This window comes from Alexandromys fortis, unplaced genomic scaffold (assembly GCF_014885135.2).
Source record: "Alexandromys fortis isolate MF-2015 unplaced genomic scaffold, M_Fortis_MF-2015_v1.1 scaffold_293, whole genome shotgun sequence".
Classification (NCBI taxonomy): domain Eukaryota; kingdom Metazoa; phylum Chordata; class Mammalia; order Rodentia; family Cricetidae; genus Alexandromys; species Alexandromys fortis.
The window spans coordinates 1145872-1169300 of NW_026068177.1; the positions used below are offsets into that span (position 1 = coordinate 1145872).

Below are 23429 nucleotides of genomic sequence, written 5' to 3' on the forward strand. Positions count from 1 at the left end.
AATCACACAGAAATTATATTAATTAAATCACTGCTTGGCCCATTAGCTCTAGCTTCTTATTGGCTAACACTTACATATTAATTTAATTCATTTTTATTAATCTGTGTATGGCCACATGGAGGTGATTTAGTGGTTAAAGTTCTGGCATCTGTCTCCGGTGGGGCTACATGCCATCTCTCTGACTCTGCTTCCTTTCTCCCAGCATTCAGTTTCATCTTTCCCACCTACCTAAGCTCTGCCCTGCTATAGGTCCAAAGCAGTTTCTTTATTTATTAATGGTAAGCACAGCATACAGAGGGAAACCCCACATCAGAGAGAAGTTTAGCTAATTGTGACTCAGCCTCTTTGAGCTAACATGTTTTCACCCCAACCTTTGAATCTTGAGTTTTGTTTATAAATAGAAGACAGATTTAGTTAAAACTACTTTTAGTGACAGTGATAGAGCTGGTGCCTACAGGAACAGAATTCCAACCAGGCTACAGCCTGATTGGCTAGGCTGCTTCTAGAGAAGCAGCCGGGTAACTGTGGAGTTGCGATTGCTAGCTGAAATAGTAGATTAAGGCACAACATCTGTGATGAAGTTAAAACAATGAGATTATATTTAGTGATAAAGAAAAACAAAAATATGAAATATGCAGGAAAATGAATGTTGTTTGTCCCGGCTGTCTGGCTAGCTTAGACCCGAAATAATCACACCAAAACTGTATTAATTAAATCACTGCTTGGCCCTTCTTATTGGCCGACTCTTACATCATAATTTAACTTGTTTCTACTAATCTGTTTATCGCCACATGGTTGTAGCTTACCAGCAAGGTTCTGTGTCTGACTCTGGTGGTGGATCCATGCCATCTCTCTCTTGCTCTGCCCTTCTTTCTCCCAGCATTCCGTTCTGTCTTGCCCACCTAAGTTATGTCCTATCAACAGGCCAAGGCAGTTTCTTTATTCATTAACCAAGACAAAAGGACCTCCTACATCAAATGAATAGAACTAGAAAATATTATATTAAGTAGGGGTAACCCAAGCACCATGTATTTTCTCTTATATAGAGAGCCTACTTTAAATTTTCAAATTTATGCCTATTTGTCAGAAAGAAGAGGCCAGGTAATAAGAAAAAGATCCATGAAAGGTGAGGGATAAAGAAGTGAGTGGTCTTGGGGGGATAGTAAAACACATGTGATAGGAAGAAAGGGTGAACACTAGGGGTGGAAAGGTGTAAACAGGGTGGGGTGAGGTGATGGGGAAGAGCGAAGATGAGGGGGTATCAACAAAAATGAAGGATTTATGAAAAAGTCATACAGAAATCTATTATCTCATAAGTTAAAAACACAATTTAAAAGAAAAAACGAGTTTGAATGAAGGTACACTGCACAGGTGGATAATAGTTTTACACAAGCCATGGGATGGCAAATGAAATCTCAGGCATAGACTACCCCCCGTGAGTTGTTGGTCAGGAAGACCCCAGAAGCCTCTAAACAACACAGTTAGTGCCCTTGTTCTTGGCTGTCGACTAGAACTAGATGGGAAGACCCTGTTGCCGAAGATACCACATGCATTTGTCGTGATGTAGAGAGAGATCTATCTGGAACAGGGCTTGGAGTTTTCCCCCTGCTAGGTGTTTTGCCAGGTGGGAAGGTGCTGTGCAGACTGTATTGCCCTGCAGTGGATGCTGTGTGCTACAACAATGATCTGCCAGGCAAACTGAAGCCACTGGACAATAGTGGCATGCATGTTATGGTAATAACAACCATTTTTTGTTCAATTTGAAGCCCATTTTACAGGAGGGAATTCATAGCTAGTACTGTAAACCTGACCAAAAAACCCAAGGTTAGGAAGGTGATGGGCTCCAGGGGAGGATGTACTACTGTTGTTTTGCTAAATGGATGTGTTATCAAACTGCTTTCTAAATATTTGTGTTTATAGCTGTAGCTTGGTGCTGTTGTTGTTAGCCTCAGTCAGACAAACTTCTTTTTGCAGTGGTCAGCAGTTAATGCAGAGATTCAGAATTTGTTCAAGTGATGAGAATAAATGACTATTGAGTACTCAAACCTGCTGGGACATTTATATCCACCCCTCCCCAAGGCTCAGGAGACATTGTGGAGGAGGGGATGGTAAGAACATAAGAGCCATAGGATAGAGAGGAATGCTGAAAAATGCTGTCTTCTGGACATAGCATTGCCATGGCACACACAAACTCACTGTCTTGCTGGGCAGTGGTGGCGCACGCCTTTAATCCCAGCACTTGGGAGGCAGAGTCAGGCGGATCTCTGTGAGTTCGAGACCAGCCTGGTCTACAAGAGCTAGTTCCAGGACAGGCTCCAAAACCACAGAGAAACCCTGTCTCGACAACCCAAAAAAACAAAAATAAAACAAACTCACTGTCTTTATGGCTTACCTGCACAAGATGGTTGCTGTTAACTTTCAAACATAGATGGGGTGGAGCATAGGAGGCTCCACTCCTAGTTAAAGACCTCTGGGTAGTGGTGGGAACTGGGAAAGGAGAAGCCATTTTTTTTCTCAGGGGTGTAACCACTTTATGTTATCCAGTAAATAACTCTAAAATTGTGTGCATGCAAGTAACCCTAGTTAATTTTTTAAAAAGGCAGGAGAAAGGTGAGATTTAGGGTATCAGGAAGACAAAGCATTCCATAGACAGTGGGAGGGAGATAAGTGAGAGGAATGGAGATACATATCATTAAAGTACATTCTAGCTGTGTGTCTTAGTTAGGGTTTCTATTGCTGTGATGAAACACACCAGATCCAAAAAGCAACTTGGGGAGGAAAGGGCTTATTAGGCTTATACTTCAGCATTGCTGTTCATCACTGAAGGAAGTCAAGCAGGGCAGGAACCCGGAGGCAGGTGCTGATGAAGAGGCCATGGAGGGGTGCTGCTTACTGCCTTGCTCCCCATGGCTTGCTCAGCCTGCTTTCTTAGAGAATCCAGGGCCACCAGCCCAGGGATAGCACCACCCACAATGGGCAGGGCCCTCCCCTATTGATCACTAATTAAGAAAATGCCTTATAGCCTGATCTCATGGAGGGATTTTTCTCAGCTTAGACTCCTTCCTCTCTGATGACTCTATTTTGTGTTAACTTGGCACACAAAACCAGCCAGTACAATGTGTATGAAATTACTGAATAGAAAATATTTTGAAATATATATATTTTTCAGTTTGTATTTCAGTGTGGTGATTTATTCACTGTAATTGTGGATAACTGAGGCATACTCAAAACAGAATGCAGGGTGTGGAGAACTGGGAGTTGAGACAAGAGCCACTAGGAGAGCAAGTTCAGCAGGAGAAGTGACAGTGAGGACAAGTACTAAGCTGGCAAGATGCTTGATGCCACAGCTTGATGACCAAAATCAGTCAGGAAACTGTTGATGGCATAGGGAATTGCTATCAGTAACAAGCAATCAGAAAGCCCATTTCAACGTCTATTCTGCACATCACCCTGAGGTAGAAGACCCCCTTGGAAACTAAAGAAAGTAAGACCAGGTCAGCACCCTGTGGGAGCTCACTGTGTCCCCCTGTAACCTCTTCCCTCTCCCTTCTACACTGAATAAAATTCTACCCATGATAGACTTCTGTTTGGGGAAGCAGTTTTAATATATTTAATATATTACATTAGGCAAATTTAATACAGTATATGTCACTCTTGGTTGCTATGTGTGTGTGGTGGGGGGACAGAGAGGGGAACAAAAGGCTCTGTTTAACTGAACTCGGAGATCAGTTTTTGAATAGAAGTCCCCTGGGCCCGTTGTGCATACAATACCCTGCTTCCTGGCTCTCAGGTTGGGTGTCTAATCCTTTGGTTATTTCCTGCAACAATAGAACTCTCAACGTGATACACAGTAAACTTGCTCTGACCAACAGTCTTGAGTTCTTTATTGGAGAAAGAGAAATACAAGCAAACATGAGAGAATTATGGAGTACATTCTGGTCACTATGCAGGGGAGACAAAAGGCTGTAAGAGTCTGGGGGAGGGGATGAGACCAAGGTTGAGAAATCCAGTGAACTTAATTAAACCTTCAGGCTTTGCCCCAAACAGTGACTGTAGCTAGAGCTGTGACCTCCCCACAACCATAAGCATCAGCACGACTTCTCTAGGTGGAGAGAGGATTGAGGAAGGAAGGGAGAGCCTGCAGAGGTGAACTCTAGCTGAGCTCAGCTCTCAGCTCTCTTGGTTGGCCTAGCAGCTGGCACTCAGCGGGCCATGAAGCAGAGCTTGTAAGTGGGGGGGATGTTGCCAAAGCCAGAGATCCTGGGACTGATGTCGATATCAGCAGGAGGCACCAGAGAACGTAAGGAGAACCTCTGAAGGATGGAAGTGAAGTAGAGGAAGAGTTCCATGCGGGCCAGGGCCTCCCCGACACAGATGCGCTTTCCTGTAGACACACAAGAGACAGAGGGTATGCAGCCTCTCCCGACTCCTTGGCATCTCAACTCACAGCTGTCTCCATGATCATTAACAAGACTTACTGGGGTCCCACTGGTACTGCCCAGCTACCAGCTGCCACCTAGAGGGACAGGACAGGTGGCAACTTCCTGTCTGTTTGCTGAGATTCTACCTGGGTTAGAACTAGACAGACTGGTCCCAAAAGACCCATGAGGGCTGGAGTGTGACTGAACAGGAGAGCAGGAACTGGATTCCACCAGAGAGAGGCTGGGATGTGTGACACACTCAGTGTGTGTGAATTCCATCCCCAGAGCAGAAAAAAATATTCAAAACTCTTCATTTCAATTCCCCAGAGGTATTTAAGATGCCTTAGGTATCAAATACTATCGACATTAAAAAAGAGCTAAGAATTGTATTTAAGGATATCTTCCTGATCCCAGGAACACGGTTGACAATTACAATAATCCACACAGGGTCCAGGCATCCCTTGACTGCCATTTAAAATCGCAGGGTGGCACGGCTACTCACAGGCTGACAAACTTCTGTCTGGGAGGCCAATCTGTGGGCTTTGTTTTTTTTTTGTCTGTATGCACACCGAGTGTTAATACTTTTTATCTCTTAGAATGTTTGAAAATATTCAGAGGAAAAAGAATATTTTGTGTAAGTTAAATGTGTTTCATGTTTCATTGCTCTTGAATAAGAATGTTTACATTTTCACACACATGTGACCATTCAGTCAAATGTTATCAGTGGCTACATTTGTCCATCGTACATGACAGGCACGTGTGGTTCAGACAAGGATCATGTGGCTGACATAACATGAAATATTTTTAATTTGATTCTTAACATAGTATGATGAAGTTTACTAAATGCCTTTTCACTGCTATTGTTGCTCTAACATTTAATTTTTTTTCATCATTTCCAATTGTTTTAAGGTCAGAATCTTGCTGTAATCCCATGCTCGCCTTCAGCTTTAAGACTTATTACCCCTGCTTTTTGAATACTGAGATTGCATACATGCACCGGCACCATGCCTGCATGCCCACAATCATTCAAGTGAATGAGTCTAATATTCCCAGGTCTGGGATTTTAGTTTTTTTTTTTTTTTTTTTTTTAATAATTCTATAACACAGACCTTGGAGAGACTACTCTAGAGCCTATCTGGGGAAATCTAGATATAACAACTTACCAGAGGAAAAGACCACAAAGGCATCATTCTTCTTGAAGCGCCCCTGTTCATCCAGGAAGTGTTGAGGATAAAAAGCATCTGGGTAGCGGAAGTATTTGGGATCTCTGAGGACTGAGCCAATCAGGGGATACACATCTGTGCCCTGGGAGACAGACAGAGGCTCTTAGAACTCTGCTTTGGACAATGGGGGATAGAGGTACAAAACAGGAAGAGAAAGGGGTTAGGAAAGGGTGTTAGGACAAAAATGGGGTACAACCTCACCTTGGGCAGAAAGTAGCCTCGGTAATGAGTGTCCCGTATGACATTATGGGGGACACCAAGGGGCACAATGTCTGTCAGTCTCTGTATCTCATGGATGACGGCATCAGTGTAGGGCATCTTGGAGCGGTCATCCACTGCTGGGGCCCGGTGATTTCCAATCACCTGGTTAATCTCCTCATAAACCTTGGCTGTAACATGGAAGAAGAGATACCCAGGAAAGGCCACAGGGAAGGCCGACGTTTGTTTTCATTGCTGGTCTTTGTTTTTATTTGTGGTTGGGGGAGCGTGTGCTTGTTGTTTGCCAACGGGGCCTCACTAGGTGGTCCATGTTGGAAGGGGACTCACTACACAAATTGTGTAGGTCTCAGGCACTCTTTCCACTTAGTCTCATAAGTGTCGGGTTACAGGTATGAGCCACGTGTCTGGCCAGGGAATGTCTGTGTTGAGAGGCTAGGGCAAGACAACTTCTGAGTTTTGCAGATGTCGTTGAGTAAAGGATCTTGAGATGAAGATTTTGTCTACATGCAGGAAAAGCAGTGAGTCTTATGGGAGGATCACATGTGTTTGGATTGCTTCATTGCAGTGATGCAATAGAATTCACTGGTACTCCAACACTCATCAGACATCAGGAGGGAGATAGCCTAGATCCCTGAATGCCATGTGGGAATTTGGTCCTTAATTAAAAATACCAAGAAGCCATGGAAAGATACTGATCAGTGCAGCGTGCTGGGTCCCGATGCAGTGTCCTACATAGGTGGTGTTTTTACGCAATCCAACTCTTATTTTGAACTTGACTAGGGTAGAGGAAGGCCTAATTAGAGCATTTTTTTCAGCAAGAAGTGACTTTTGATTACTTGAGTTCACCAACCAGATCAAATTCTAGTTTCTTAGACATGAATACTGTCTGATATGGACAGTGTAGTCAGCTGAGTAATAGCCCTCACAGAGCCTTGCCTGAGTATGATGACATACATGTCATCTCAGCTTCCCACGAGGCTGAAGAAGTGTGGTCATCAGACCAAGGCTAGCCTGGACTATGTAGTAAGATCCCATCTCCAAGAGAAAGGGGAAAGGAAGAGGTGTGCCTTCAAATCCTAGACATCAATGTTAAGTGTATGTGAAGATGACATAAGGTCAGAGGGGACTTGATAGGTCTCACTAAGTTTCTGTGAATCGAAGAGATTAGCCAGATTATGCATATTGGCCATGAGTAGTCACGTATTTGAATTGTAGAGAAGAAGGCAGGTAAGAGTTAGGAGAGAAGGTAACAGAAGCAAAGAGATGAGAAAGTGTCTGCTCTGACTTTGCAGATGCAGGAAACATGTTTGAGCGCAGGAGCTCAATTAAGGGTCTCTGGGAACTGGGAAGGCAGAGAGAATGTCACTGTCTTTCTTCCTTGATGTCAGTCTAGTGGAAACCACTCTGAGCAAAAGTTCTGACTAGGAAGGTCAGATGATAAATACAGGCTTCAAAGTCTCAACAGCCACAGAGAACAAATCTAGGGACAAGCAGAGAGGTGATGGACCCTGTTCTGAAGTCATCAAGGGAAGAGAGGTTAAGACTGTGGGACTGTACAATTTCAAGATTGCTATCCTTCTGAGGAGGTATATGAGGTATCAGATTAGTTGCTCATCAGAAACTTACCCTCTACCTCGGGATATTTCATCATCAGCAGGAATCCGTAGCGCAAAGTGGAACTCACAGTTTCTGTGCCAGCAAAGAAGAGGTTGAGGGTGGTGAGGACCAAGTTCTTAAGGTTGAATTCTGTGTTGGGGTCACTTTTATCCTGAAAGCAAAGGGAATTGCCACAGAATCACCCATGTGAGAGTTTATCTCCCCCCCCTTCCGTGTAGAGGAGGTCTATTAGTGGGAGGTAGAAAGATGGGTTAAGTAAATCCAGAAGAGACAATGAAAGCAAAGGTGCTGAGGCAGCAGCATGCCTGGTGTTTTAGAGGAATGGCAAGAAAAGGACAGTGTGTGTGTAGTGAGCAAGAAAAGAAGGGAAGAGGAAGCAGAATTTTGCACAATTTGAAAGTTTGGGGGGCATTAGAACATGTAACTTTCAACTACCAAATACTCGGGCTCCATAATGATTTTCCTAGAATTCCAATGGCCACCACACAGGCATGCCAACTACTTGTCCCTATACTTCAAAGACTTTCAACTTGTGAATTTGAAGCTTAAACTCAAATTTAGAAAGTGAACTGCTAAGGTTCTCACTTCTGAGACTCTGAAGGCACATTCTGATTTTCAATAATATAGCCTGTTGTATAGATAATCTTACAACAGTAAGATTATAAGTTTCTTTATGCTAAACTTTGTAGATTTGAAGTATATTTTAGAAAAATATAGTATATATACATCGTGTCATGAAGAGCAAGTTCTTTGCAGCAAAATGAATAGAACTGGAGGAATAAGGCTATGCAAACAAACCAGGCGCAGAGGCGGTTACTGCGTATTCTCTGTCATAGATGGAAACTAGGAAACATTTACTTGAAAGTAGGCCATGCTCACAAAGACAAAGGGTGTTGGTGTTGACCAGTGCATGCTGTATTCTTGTAAGGAAGTTTCACATGAAAGCCCACTAACATGCAAATCCTGAACACACACACACACACATACACATACACACACACATTCTGTAAGTTTTGTCGTCCCTCTGTGGTTCATGACCTCCACAGGTGTCGCATATCAGATATTTACGTTATAATCCATAACAGTAGCAAAATTACAGATATGAAGTAGCAATGACTTTTTTGATTGGGAGGGTCACCACAACATGAGGAACTGTATTAAAGCGTTGCAGCATTAGGAAGGTTGAGAACCATGGCTCTAGACAATCCTGACTACATATATATAAAATATAAATATATCTGATTACATTAATTTTATGGAAGTTTATTTGAAAGGTGCAAATGGCTCACATTTCTACAGTTTCTCCATTTTTATCTGGGGAGGAAGTAAACTGTATGAAATAATGTTTTTTTTTTCTTTTCTTCTAACAGTTGCAAGATGGGTTTGACATGGCAGGGATAAAGGTTTCAAAAGACAGAAAGAATGGCATAAGGGAAAAGTACCTGGTACATCTTGATGAGAAAGCAGTCGATAAAGTCTCTAGGGTTTGAGGGATCAAAGGATGCTTCATTGATCTTGACCCTGGAAGCAATGAAGTCCTTAAGTTCTTCTATCAAGTTATAGAGGTGGTTGTGACTTCCTGGAAAGTACTGCATGATTCCCCAGAACATGTCATATAACTGTGGGCAGAGGCAAAGGGGTGTGTGTCAGTCATAGGCATCAGGGACCAGATGGGCCAAGTTCTAAAGTCAGAGAGTTGGGCTCATGTGGCTGGAGCTATGGCAGAGCAGAGATCACTCTTAATCCCATCACCAGGGACATTGAGAAGAAAAAGATCAGTGGTGGTTCAAGGCCAACCTAAGCTACACAGAGATGCCCTATTTCACTAAATTGTCTACTGTTGGGTTTGAGATTTGGGTGTAACCCTTTGTTTTCTGAACTATTAGACAAATGGATAAGCACCTCCCAGGGATGAAAGGAGGAGGGTTAGACGGTGCATAGGAAAGTGCTTGCTTGAGAATGAAGGGTGGGCAGGGAGTTGACTGGTGGTTAATAAATACCTGTGCCCAGGGCTTGCTCATCTCCACAAAGCTCTCATTGATCAACTTCATTAGGTTCTGGAAACATTTGTCCTCATAGTCAAAGCGTTTCCCGAAGACAACGGAGCAGATGACATTGGACACGGTGCGGCTCAGGTAGAAGGTGGGATCTATGGGTGCTCCTACAGGTAGAAAGTGAGTATATGGGAATCAGTCACAAGAGAGGTAGGGCAACAGATTTCTCAGTGTTGGCACAGAGCCCCAGGTCCTCTGCCTATTGGTATGCATGAGTGCCTTGATTCCTTTCTTTCTTTTCCTTCCTTCCTTCCTTCCTTCCTTCCTTCCTTCCTTCCTCCCTCCCTCCCTCCCTCCCTCCCTTCCTTCCTTCCTTCCTTTTTTTTTTTTTGATTTTTCAAGACAGGGTTTCTCTGTAACTTTGGAACATATCCTGGAACTAGCTCATATAGACCAGGCTGACCTTTAACTCACTGAGATACACTTGCCTATGGCTCCCAAGTGCTGGGATTAAAGTCATGTGCAACCACCACCTGGCTAAGGCTGGTCAACTTAATTAAAAAAGTGTGGCAGCTTGTCTCTGATTTAACATTTGAGAAGGGGAGACAGGCATTCCTCGGTAGAAGCCGGCTAGCTGGGTCTGTGGTAGTGAAGAACTCTGCGTGCAGGGATAATCCACACGGGAGAAGCTGGCTAGCTAGGTTTGTGGTAGGGAAGAGCTCTGGGTGCAGCGACAATCCACAAATCCCTCAGTGAACAGAGGTGAGAGGAACTGAGAAAGACCTCTGATGTCAGTCTCTGACTTCTACACACAGTATACTTGTGTACAAGAACACGTGAACATGAATATGCACATGCATACATCCAACATGCATTCATATGGAAAAAGAAATGACTTCCCTTGGTCTCAGACGCATTATCTGTAAAATGGGATCCTGGTCAAGTAATCGGTGTGGGGCTCAATTTCTCCAGTATCATGCACACATTTACAATACACAACATAGCAGATAACTTCTAGAAGCACAAGACTGATCAAAGCCATGGGTGGACTCCTTATTCTACAGAGTCCTAACAAGGGAATTCTACTTGTTTCTATGTATCTGGATCTCTGTCTTTGCTTTCTAGACTATATTGGTGCCATACCTTCTTATATGCTGGAAACTGGACACTGTAAAAACTTCAGTAAAACACAAATCACACATAAACAAAAACCCCTCAGGTCCTGTTTTGTGTTGGCCCACTCCTGGGCATGGGGGCTTCTCTGGAGGGTAGTTGCTATCATCCATTCACTCTCTATTGGAGAGACTGGTTCTTTCCCTCTCCAGCAGGCACCAATTGCAAATAGCTTCTTGGTTAGGGGTGTTTGTGTGCTTTGATTTTCGTTGTTTCATCTTATTTTGAGAGAAAGAACATGAAGTTGAGTGGGTATGGAGGTGGGGATGATCTGGGAGGGGAAAATATGATATAAATACATTGTAATTTTTGAAAAAAAATGTAATGAAGTAAAATATTCAAAAGAATAGTTTTTCTGAAGGAAGTGTGTGTGTGTTAACTGAAGCAAGTCCTCCCTCCACACACCAGGGATGGGGAGAAAAGAACCTCAAAATGAGACATTTCTAAGCATTTGTTTACAGTGATATGAATATATCTACACTATACTCTTTAAAATTTTGTTCTAATTGAACTTTTATTTAAGAACAGTTGTTTTGCCTGCATATGTAGCTATGTACTACATGCATGCCTGGTACTGTTGGAAGCTGGGTGAGGGCACTGGATCCCCTGAAACTTGAATTCTGGACTTTTGTGATTCTCATGTCAGTGCGGGGAATGAAACTCAGGTCCCCGGATGAGCAGCCAGTGCTCTAGCAGCTGAGCCGTCTCTCCAGCCTGAAAAACAGTGCCTACCCTTAAAAATGGTGAAGATGGTGAATTTTGCGTTGTTTTCATTGTCACAATAAAGCGTGTATTACAGAGCAACATTTGATCCTTTCTCTAGGAAAAGATGCAGGCTCAGCCAACACAAGAATCCTGCATGATTTTTGAGCTACAAACAGCTGAGGTCCACTGAGGGGCATTTCTAGACAAACTGTCACTCAGGATCTTCCATGTTAATTTTTAACATTGGAACCACACTGAAAATCTCTGTGAACCCTTAATGTTTTCCAGCCTTTCCTATTTCAGGTCTTTCTTCCACCAAGTCTCTCCATGAACTTAGCTCTCTGTAGACACCCAGTCACCCGATGTGGTCTCCATACCCTTGGTCTTATGGAATTCTTCCAGTAGGTAACCAGCCTCCTCCTGGATCCGCTCCTCAATGCTCCGCTTTCCCATCCCAAAGTTCCGAAGAATGGTCAGGGAAAAACGCCGAAGAACCTTCCATCGCTCTCCATTGGACAGAGCCAAACCTGCCGGAATTTCGGTGGTCAGGCCCCTGCCCCCTCCCCTTTGTGCTCTCAAGTATGTAGTAGACACAATTATGAAAGTCAACCTTCCAGGCTCAATGGGAAATCAAGATTCTCTCCAAAAATAGTCCAAGGGTGAAGGAAAAGGGAATGAGGCCAGGAATAATCTCGGAGAGCAAGGAAGTTTTCTTTTAGGCTAGTGAGCTGTGGCTGGGTTAGTTTCAGAGCCAAGAAAAGTGGAGGAGGTAAGGACGGTATAACATATAGAGTATTCCTTAAATGGAAAGGCTATTTTTATCTTCTTAGTGCTAGTTGGAATCTTCAAACTTCTATATGTGTGTGCACAGAAGCTCACCGCTGTACATCAGTGCACCTATAGAAAAGGATTTATCTTACATCATGAAGATGGTAGAAGAAATCACCTGAGTCATGAATTGGTAAATTCCTTGGGGTTTTTAATAAGATCAGTTTAGAATATGTTGATAAATGACAGGAAGAGTGTAATGGTGGAATCCAGAGGAGGGCATCAGATCCCCCTGAAACTGGATGGTTGGGAGCCCCGTGTGAGTGCTGGGAACCAAACTCAGGTCCCGGATAAGCAGCCTGTGCTCTGGACTGGAATGATATATGGGTAGGTATCTGTCTGTCTGGAAAGATATGAGGATGAAACACTCTGAGTGAGGTGTTAGTGGACAGAGGGATTAAGATGAACAGATAGCGGCCGAAAGAAAAGGTGGATGGATGGATAGAAGAGCAATTGGATGCAAAGATTAATATGTGTGTGAATGACTTAAAGGTCACTGCACAAATCAAGGTATTGGTGGATTCATGGATACATAGAACACTGACAGAAATATGAATAATAGGATGGAAAGATGTTTGCATACACAGGATAGTGAATATATTTTCATGGATTTATAGAACAATGGGTAGAACTGAGAAAAATGTATATTGATAGAAGGATAGAAGATAGACAGGTGAAACGAGGGATGTGAGCCTGCCTACATTTGTAGAATGCACAGGTAACACTAGACAAGAATAATCCTAAATGCAGGTGCTGGGGACCTGTGTTGTATGTGTGTATGGGCAGATAGGAACTAAGATTGGCTGCAAAGGCTTTATGGGGCACACAAATATTACCATACAGTAATCCATTAAAGGTAAGAATAAAAATGACACTGTAAACATTTTAGAATCCAGATTCTGGAATTCAAAAACCAAGTAGCCCTCACACTTACTGTAAGACACTACCTTATCTTTCTCACCATTAGCTTTTGCACTTCCAAGATTAGCAGGGCGTTCATACCCTTCTCGAGGGAGTCGATGTATGGGATTCATGAATCATCTACCAGAGACCCATCAACACACCAAATACATTGCAATTGTTTCTGTTCTTATTGCTGCCACTTACCATGACCTTGGAAGTTCTTCTCTAATGTAGGCATCTCACCACGGCCACTGAAGTCATCCGCTTGGTCAACCAGGGCCTCCTTCACAGCCTCGTGTCCACATAAGATAACCACTGGCCTTGGACCAAAGTATACAGTGAACACAGTCCCATATTTTTCCTGGAGCTGGGAGTGAAGAAAGATACCGAGGGAAGGAGGAAAATGGAGTGTGACGAGACCTCCAGTCAAGGGTAGAGATTCTAGGAGGATAGAAAGGTAGGACTAGAGGAAGGTCCTGGGATTGGAAGGGTGTTGGGGAAAAACACATCATACCGATTCCTGTGACCTTGGGCAGTAAATGTTCCAAATTTTGTACATCTTAGTTTTGTTTGTGAAACAATGGACTTGGAATAGCTGGACTCTGCGATCTACACCTTCTCTTTATGAAAGGCTAGGTTTCTAGTGTCGTAAAAGTCTAAGACAATGTGAGAACAAATTTGCCCTTAAAGAAATGAGACTCCACAACCCCTTAGACTGTGATCCAGGGTCCTGAGAAGAGGGGAGCTCCGTTCTAGTGTGCTCAGAGTCTAAGGCTTTCTTCCCCCTTGATTCTAGGATTCCGTAATTTAAGTTTACTAAAGTGTCTCTCTGAGTCTGTGTTTAGGAATCGTGGGCTTGGTGTGAACTCAGCTCTGCTGTTTGTTGACTTCACTGCTATAAGAAGCAATGGACACACTCACCTTCAGGAAGGATTGAAATATGCCATCAATGCGAACTTGAAACAGGTTCCCCAGAAACGGTATTGGTGTGGGGCCGGGGGGCAGCTTCCCTCCCTTACTGGTTCTCTTCCAAGCAATCAAGATGAGCAGGCAAGACAAGCAGAGTGCCATAAAGATGCTGAAGGCCCCTCCCAGCGCCATGGTGCTGTCAAGTGTGTGTGCCCTTGAATCCAGATCCTGCCTAAATAGCTTCTGGGAGATCAGCTTAAAGAGAAATCCGAACCCTGTGGGAGTCAAACTATCCCTGTATTACACCATCAGGAGGCAGATCACTTGGTGAGTGTGAAGTTACACAATGTGTATTCTCTTACCTGCACAGAGGTATATTGATTTCACCCAGGAAAACCTACCAGGGGTTATCTCCTTTCTTCCCATTTCAAGTTTCCCAACTGTCTTTCACCTTCATATTTTTGTGACATCTGAGAAGCAATGTATTCATAGGGAATCTGCACAAAGTATAGGCTTTCCTACATTATCCTGACATGTGAACTCTCCTCCCTCAGACCCTTGTTTTTGGCCCATGGAATACCAATTCGTTGGACACTCCTTCCCCCTGTCCAGAGAATGCTAGGGGCAAAATGCTTCCTTCCCTAGTTCAGCACATCCAAGGACATTATACAAGCAGCCCCTGAGAGTTTCCCCACTCAGCCCTGGGACTTTTTTCATTCTAAAGCACATCTGGTGGAAGTAATGAATACTAGAGTGTGTGTGGTGTGTGCATGTCTGCATGTGCATGAGTGTGGTGTGTGCATGTGTGATGTGTGTCGTGTGTGTGGTGTTTGTGTGATTGTGTGTTTGTGAGTGTGATGTGATGTGATGTGTGTGTGTAAGAGAGAAAGAAATAGAGAGATATTGCATGTGGAGTTGGGTGAAGTTGTAGGGACATAGGAGAGGAATTGGAGGGAAGGGAAAGGGGCATGAATTTGATCCAAACACGTTATACTCATGTGTAAAGTATTCAGCCAAGTACTAAAAAAGAAGTAAACCATATTTTATAAGATGTCATACAAGTTAGTGTCTACTCTAGGTACAATGATGAAAGATTAGATTATGTTGATTTATCCAAACTCCATGATGTGATGTCTAAGATGCAGGGAACACTCAGAACGCCACCCTACAGATTGGATTCACCCTTGGAGATGCTGCCTAGCATTCTCTGTCCTTGAGAATCTCGTAAGCAGTTCCCATCTATTTTCACGCCAAATATCTGAAAACTTCTTTCCTGGCCCCAAACACATCCACAGGCTATTGTTCTCTTTCACTGTGTCCTGGTGCTACCACACAGATCTGACCCTGTCTTCAGATATCTGGGTTTTCACATTTGGAAGTCGAGTTCCTTTTATTTACCTGCAGGTTCCGAGAACAGAGCTTGAGTCAGGTACCCACGCTTGTAACCTCAGCAGCGAAATCAGGATTTAGGGCCAGCCTGGGCCTATGTGGTAAGAACCGGACAGGGAGAACAATGAAGATTTAGCTGGCTTAGCAGAGGTGTCCCATGTCCAGGAGAACTGGCGGGAATTCTAGGCAGACTAAATGTGTCACTTTCTTTGTCTTAGGTCTGCTGTTGGGAGACCTTCCTTTCTTTCTAGGGAAGCAACAAAAACATTTAGCTTTCCATCCTCCTTCACGGCTCATGTGTCCTTTAGCTGCATTCTGCCCTTCCTCATCATCCAAGATTTCCCTTTCTTCATCTCCTTTCTACATGCTGTATCACACACATGCATGTACATTTGTTTACATATATAAATGCATACATGATAGAAGTAATTTCGGAGGTTCTTCAAAAACAAACAATCAACAACAGCAACAAACCTCTCTCTCTCTCTCTCTCTCTCTCTCTCTCTCTCTCTCTCTCTCTCTCTCTCTCTCACACACACACACACACACACACACACACACACACACACACACCCCAAACTGCCATATGACCCAGCTGCTTTGCTCCTGGGCATTTGTCCGGTGCATCCCACACTTTACCATAGAGATACTTGCACCTCCATGTTCATTTCTGTTCTATTCACTACACCAAGGAAATAGAACTAATGTCGCTGTCCATCAACAGGTGAATGGATAATGAAAACCTAGTGTGTGTCTAAAATAAAATCCTGTTCAGGTATAAAAGAAAAATGAAACCATAAAATCTGCAGGGAAATAAGAGGATTTAGGATACATAACATTAATTGAAGTTGCATAAGTTCAGAAAGAAAAACAAAACAAAACTCTCACTCCAGATGCCTTTCATTGTAGTGGCATTTCATTTGTTTTTTTAATAAACAAAACTTTCCTGAGGATCAGAAAAGTAAAACAGCCACACTGGCCAGCTTTGCAGACCAGGTAGTAATAACACACACCTTTAATTTCTGCAGCCACACTAGTTTGCCATAGAAAACAGGCACAAGTGGTGCATGCCTTTAATCCCAGACTAGAAAGGATTATAAAACGGGAGGAGACAGCTCTCAGGCTCAGTCTCATTCTGAAATTCCTGGAAGCAGGATCGCCATTTTGGACTGAGGTAGAGGTAAGAACTAGTGGCTGGCTGTTTTGCTTTTCTGACCTTCAGGTTGAACCCCAATTTCTGTCTCTGAGTTTTTATTAATCGTGCTTCATTTCATAAAATCCCAGTTCTAGGGTCTCTCTTGACTCTTAGTTTGATTTTGCCTCCCTTTTTCATGGCCCTCCGTAATACACACACACACACACACACACACACACACACACACACCACAGGTATGGTCTCTTAATTTTGCTGTGGTTGTGGTAATGATGTGTGGTCATGAATCATAGTGATAGTTGCAATTAGAGTGCCCAATTAGACAAGAAGGGACATTGTGCTGGCTAGTCTTATATCAACTTGACCCATGAACTTGAGCTATCTGAAAGGAGGAGACCTTAATTGGCAAAATTTCCCCATAATACCTGGCTATAAGGCATTTTCTTAATTAGTGATTGATGGAGAAGGAGTAACCCATTGTGGTTAGTGCTATTCCTGGACTGATGATCCTTGGTTCTATAAGAAAACAGGCTGAGCAAGCCAGTAAGCAGCACCCCTCCATGGTCTCTGCATCAGCTTCTCCCTTCAGGTTTCTGACCTGTGTGAATTTTTATCCTGAATTAACTAGATGATGAGCAGCAATATGGAGTATAAGCTGAATAAATCCCTTTCTCCCCAGCTTGCTTTTTGTTCATGGTGTTCCTCACAGCAATAGAAGCCCTAACTAAGACATTTAGCAGTCTGGAAGTCCAGATTCCTGACCATTACCCAGGGTAACTCAAAGAATGCTTCTCAGGAGCAGGGATTGAATGATTTCTATAATAACTTCGCATAGTATCTGAGGGCCATTTTTATTTCCTCTTTAATTCTAATTCTCTTGTCTTAATTGTCTATAATTTCTTAGCTCTATTTTCTGTCCCAATTCTAACATTCTTTATTCTTCTACATTCTTGTTCCTCTACCTTCTACCTTCTTATTCTTCTACATTCTACAGTCTTCTTACTCTACATTCTAAATTCTTATTTTTTTCTGTCATTACAATCTTCTAAGCATACTTACCTCCATTTATAAGCAACTTGTTAGTAATATAAAAAGTTACAAGATCATATCTCATGGACACAGGCATTCTTTGAAGATATGTAGCAAAACTTATCAACTAGTTTGTTTGCTGCCAACTGCAGCTGTGGTTGTGAGGAGGTACTGGCTATCTCTAAAAGGGGCCACTACAAGTTACAAAGGAAGAAAACTAAGACATTTAGAGAACTAAGAAAAAGGCAAAGAATACATGCACTATTTAGATTTCTTAAGTATGATTAATACTATCCGGACAAGGTTAATCAGTAAACAGCCTTGATGTAGGAAAGCCTTCTGTATATTTGTTGCTTTTATTGGATAATGAATAAAGCTGTTTTGGCCAATGGCTTGGCAGAGTAAAAGCCAGGCAGGAAATCTGAACAGAGATGTGGAGTGAGAGTAGGTGGAGTCGAAGAGACACCATGTAGCTGTCAAAAGGGAGACAGACACTGCCAGAACCTTTACCAGTAAGCCACAGCCTTGTGGTGATACACAGATTAATAAAAATGGGTTAATTTAAGATGCAAGAGTTAGCTAGGAGTATGCCTGAGTCATTGACCAAGCAAAGTTGTAATTAATATAGTTTCTGTGTGATCATTCGGGGCTGGGCAGCTGGAAACAAATGAGCAGTCTCCATTTACAAAATGGTGCCCAACATGTGACAACTACATCTGCATAAAACCTGAGAGAGCTTGGGAAGGAATTCTAGACATAAAAAAATAGAGTTAAGCATGGCTTCTTAGTAGCCGCATTTTTTTTTCCTGATAGGCTCTGTTTGCAGGCCATAAGCAGAGGTGCAGCTCCATTAAGCAATGGTTTCTTCCTGGGTCATGTGGCAGAATGACCTCTGGCTCTTTCAGGAGGCCTTGCACTTAAATGGGGTGTGTGATCAGTGTGTTACAAATCGCTTAATGGTGACATAGACCTACTGTGTCCCTGGAGCTGGGGCCATGAGCATGGCTTGCAGAGCTGGCGGTGAACATACCTCCACCATGTTGGACTGGGCAGAGTCAAAAGGCAAAGCAGCCTTAGTACTAGCAACACCTTTTAACATTTAGTGCCCCTGGTAAGAAAATGATTACAGATACCAAATAAAAACAGATTCAGATAAAAAAGACCTTGAATGGATCACAGTGTTGGACAACTGTTCATAGGCTTGGGAGAGAAAAGAAAAGAGTATAGACCGTTATAAAAAGAAATAGCTTTAAAAAAAGCAATGCCTTTAAAGAGACAGTCATGGATTAAAGGAATAAAAACATAAGCCACATAAAGATAAAAATACACAGAGAGTCTGGATTATGCATATTATTGTGTTTTCTTTGAATTTTTTGACTGCTGAGAGACATTTGATTCTGGGCCGCTAAGTTAAACCAATAAATATATTTTAAAGGTATCTTGACTTTAGAAATTGAGTCTAAGGATATGTTATTTTGGAAAAGTGGTTCTGCTTTTGTTTCCACAGAGAATGAGAACCTGTGAATTCCTTCCAGGCTAATGTGATTTGATGGAACAAGAGTCCCCAAAAGTTCTCCATGAACTCATAAAAATACTTTGCCCAACAAATAGCAGGAGACAGTTTGGGACAACTACACCCAAATTCCCAAACTAAATAAAAGGGAGGGAGATATTATATACAGATGAATAATTTGCATTTGTTTAGATATTGGCTTATTGATACAAATTTAAGGTCAATTCTCTTATATGTATACTTCTGCTACTTCTGCTCTTGTTTAAGGTAATATGTTTAGGCAGCTCATTTAAAAATGTAATATATAATTAAAAACTGCAGATTAATAGGTAATCATTTATAATAGTCAAACGTACAGATTCAACACAATGCCCATCAAAATCCCAGAAAAATTCTTCACAGACCTTGAAAGAATGGGACTCAACTTCCTATGGAAAAGCAAAAATCCCGGGGTAACCAAAACAATCCTGTACAATAAACGAACTTCTGGAGGCATCACAATCCCTGACTTGAATCTCTACTACAGAGCTACAGTACTTAAAACAGCCTGGTATTGGCATAAGAACAGACAGGAGGACCAATGGAACCAAAGAGAAGACCCAGATATCAATCCACACAACTTTGAACAACTGATTTTTGACAAAGAAGCAAAAAATATCAAATGGAAAAAAGAAAGCATGTTTAACAAGTGGTGCTGGTATAACTGGATATCAACATGTAGAAGACTGAAAATAGACCCATATCTATCACCATGCACAAAACTCAAGTTCAAATGGATCAAAGACCTCAACATAAAGCCAGCCACACTGAACCTTATAGAAGAGAAAATGGGAAATACACTTGAACGCATTGGCACAAGAGACTACTTCTTAAATATAATGCCAGTAGTACAGACACTGAGAGAAACGATTAATAAATGGGACCTCCTGAAACTGAAAAGCTTCTGCAAAACAAAGGACACAGGCAACAAGACAAAACGACACCCTACAGAATGGGAAAAGATCTTCATTAACCCTACATCAGACAGAGGTCTGATCTCCAAAACATACAAAGAACTCAAGTAATTGGTCATCAAAAGAACAAATAATCCAATAAAAATGGAGTACAGATCTAAACAGAGAACTCTCAACAGAGGAATCTAAAATGACTTAAAGACACTTAAGGAAATGTTCAACATTCTTAGTCATCAGAGAAATGCAAATCAAAACAACTCTGAGATTCCACCTTACACCTGTAAGAATGGCCAAGATCAAAAACACTTAGGACAACTTATGCTGGAGAGGTTATGGGGTAAAGGGAACATTCCTGCATTGCTGGTAGGAATGTAAGCTGGTATAGCCTCTTTGGATGTCAGTGTGGTGATTTCTCAGAAAATTAGGAAGTAACCTTCCTCAAGACCCAGTAATACCACTTTTGGGTATATATCCAAAGGATGCTCAATCATACAAGGACATGTGCTCTATGTTCATAGCAGCTTTGTTTGTCATATCCAGAACCTGGAAACAACCCGAATTCCCCTTGACCAAAAAATGGATAAGGAAAATGTGGTACATTTACACAATGGAGTACTACACAGCTGAAAAAAAAATAATGACATCTTGAATTTTGCAGGAAAATTGATGGAGCTAAAAGACATTATTTTGAGTGAGGTAACCCAGGCACTGAAAGACAAATATCACATGTACTCACTAATAGGTGGTTTTTTAAACATAAAGTAAATAAACCAGCCTATAAACCATAATACCAGAGAACTTAGACAACAATGAGTACACTAAGAGAGACTTACTTAGTACATCTAATCTACATGGTAAGTAGAAAGTAGAAAAAGACACGATCTCCTGAGTAAATTGGAAGAATGGGGACCTTGGGGGAGGGTTGATGAGGGTAGGAGAGAGGCAGGGAGGGGATCAGAGAAAAATGTAGAGCTTAATAAAAATCAATAAAAAATAATAATAGTCAAACTTGTAGTCATGTTAGTTAGGTTCTCTCTTTCTCTACATATATATATATATATTTCAATTAGACATGTAATCTTCAACATTTCAAATACCTATGGAATATGGTGTTTAAAATGTTTTAAGAACTTAGACTTTTCTCCACAGTGAGACACTTCTGTTTCTGGCAGTACCAATTACTTTAAGAGGATGATGGGCATCAGAGAGGCTCCTTATGGAGTTTGCTAGCAATTTGGGCAAGAAACTACTTTTACCTGGACTGTTTGATGGTATGCTGTATGAACTGGACATGCAGGACCCACAGAAAAATGACTACTGAACTTGCCAAAAAAAAAAGGTGAGACAATACTTCAGGTTCTTGCTCCACCAAAAAAAACCCACAAACAAACAAACAAACAAAAAATTGTCAGACATTCTGCAGGACACAGAAGAAAGTGACAGATTAAACTGCCAAAATAAGCAAAATAGTCTTTCAAATTTGCTGCTTCATGAAAGGTCTACTGGGTACTATGTGACTGTAGGCTGAAGATGGATGGCCCAAAGTTACATAAAAACTTTGGGTGAATATCCGGGCACCAAGATGTCCCTCTGTCAATTCTAGAACTTCGGAAGTTGCTTACAATGCACTTCCTGTTTACTTAGGTAATATTTAATCCTTCTGGGGTCTTTGAAGAGTTGAAGACAGTTAGTTATAGTTTTCCTTATTTATGATAAAAGAGAAGTTAGATATAAATCTTTAAACTCACAAAGATAGGATAGATGATAGAGTATTTTCTTTAATTTTCCAAATGTAAATGGACTAAATATTGTAATTGTAATTCTTGCTTGAAAACTGTTTTGTATATGTAATTTTACTATGATGAAGTTAATTCTTTCCTTTTTAATTAGACAGAAATTATGTTGTAGGATGAGGGTCCACTTGTTTGTCCTGGCTGCCCGGCTAGGTTAGTCCTGAAATAACCACACAGAAACTGTATTAATTAAATCACTGCTTGGCCCATTAGCTGTAGCTTTTTATTGGCTAACTCTTATATTAATTTAACCCATTTCTATTAATCTGTGTATTGCCAGGTGGCAGTGGCTTGCCGGGTAAAATTACCACTGTCTGTTTTTGGTGGTTCCATGGCATCTCTCTGACTCTGCTTTCTTCCTCCCAAAATTCATTTCCATCTACCCTGCCTGTGTAAGTTCTACACTATCAACAGGCCAGAGCAGTTTTTTAATTCATTAACCAATAGAAGCAACACATAGACAGAAGGACCTCCTACACCATTTCCCCCTTTCTATTTAAAGAAAGGCTTTAACTTTAACATAGTAAAATTACATATAACAAAACAGGTATCAAACAAGAATTACAGTTACAATATTTATATCTGTTATCTTTTATCATAACTAAGGAAAACTCTAACTATAAATTCTTCAACTCCATCAGACTCCAGAAGGATATAATATTACCTAAGTGAACAGAAAGTACATTGTAAGATGGTATCTCAAAGTTGTTTTGATTTGCATTTCCCTGATTGCAAAGGAGGTTGAGAATGACCTTAAGTGTCTTTTGGCCATTTGAACTTCTTCTGTTGAGAATTCTCTGTTCAGTTCACTCCCCATATTTTAATTGAGTTAATTAGAGTTTTAATGTCTAGTTTCTTGAGTTCTTCATATATTTTGAAAATCAGACCTTTGTCAGAGATGTGGTTGGTGAAGATCTTTTCCCATTTAGTACATTTCCTTTTTGTCTTAATGACAGTGTCCTTTGCATTACAGGAGCTTCTCAGTTTCAGGAGGTCCCATTTATTCATTGTTGCTCTTATTATCAGTGCTACTGGGGTTATACGTAAAAAGCAGACTACTTCCCACTTTCTCTACTATCAGGTTCAGTGTAGTCAGATTTATATTGAGGTCTTTAATCCATTTGGACTTGAGTTTTGTGCATGGTGATAGATATGGATCTATTTTTATTCTTCTACAGGTTGACATTCAGTTGAAAGGCTAAAATCAAAACCACCAAGGACAGCCTATGCTGGAGAGGATGTGGAGTAAAGGGAACACTCATCCATTGCTGGTGGGAATGCAAACTTATGCAACCACTTTGGAAATTAGTGTGGCTGTTTCTCAGGAAACTGGGAGTCAACCTACCTCAGGATCCAGCAATTCCACTCTTGGGAATATACCCAAGAGATGCCCAATCATATTACAACACAGAAGGCAGGAACCTGAAAGCAGGAGCCGGTGCAGAGGCCATGGAGGAGTGCTGCTTAGCTGCTTTCTCCTCAAGGCTTGCTCAGCCTGCCTTCTAATATAACCCAGGACTGTCAGTTCAGGGTTGGCCCCACCCACAATGTGCTGGGCCTGCCTCCATCAATCACTAATTAAGAAAATGTCCTACCAGTTTGTCTGT

At 41.7% G+C, this 23429-nt stretch overlaps 1 protein-coding gene across 2 annotated transcripts; it reads right to left on the reverse strand.

Moving 5' to 3' along the window:
* Nucleotides 1-4202: 4202 nt before the first annotated feature.
* Nucleotides 4203-14184, reverse strand: LOC126492543 (cytochrome P450 2G1). Of its 2 annotated transcripts, none has more exons than XM_050129027.1 (9): nucleotides 14005-14184; nucleotides 13288-13450; nucleotides 11730-11879; nucleotides 9481-9641; nucleotides 8923-9099; nucleotides 7490-7631; nucleotides 5846-6033; nucleotides 5585-5726; nucleotides 4203-4384 (listed from the first exon to the last, which is right to left on the reverse strand). In XM_050129027.1, exons 1-9 carry the CDS (start codon nucleotides 14182-14184, stop codon nucleotides 4203-4205), a joined length of 1485 nt encoding a protein of 494 aa, XP_049984984.1. The 2 variants fall into 2 exon arrangements, with proteins under 2 accessions (XP_049984984.1, XP_049984985.1); XM_050129028.1 differs by having other exon boundaries at nucleotides 13288-13444; nucleotides 13999-14180.
* Nucleotides 14185-23429: the final 9245 nt, after the last annotated feature.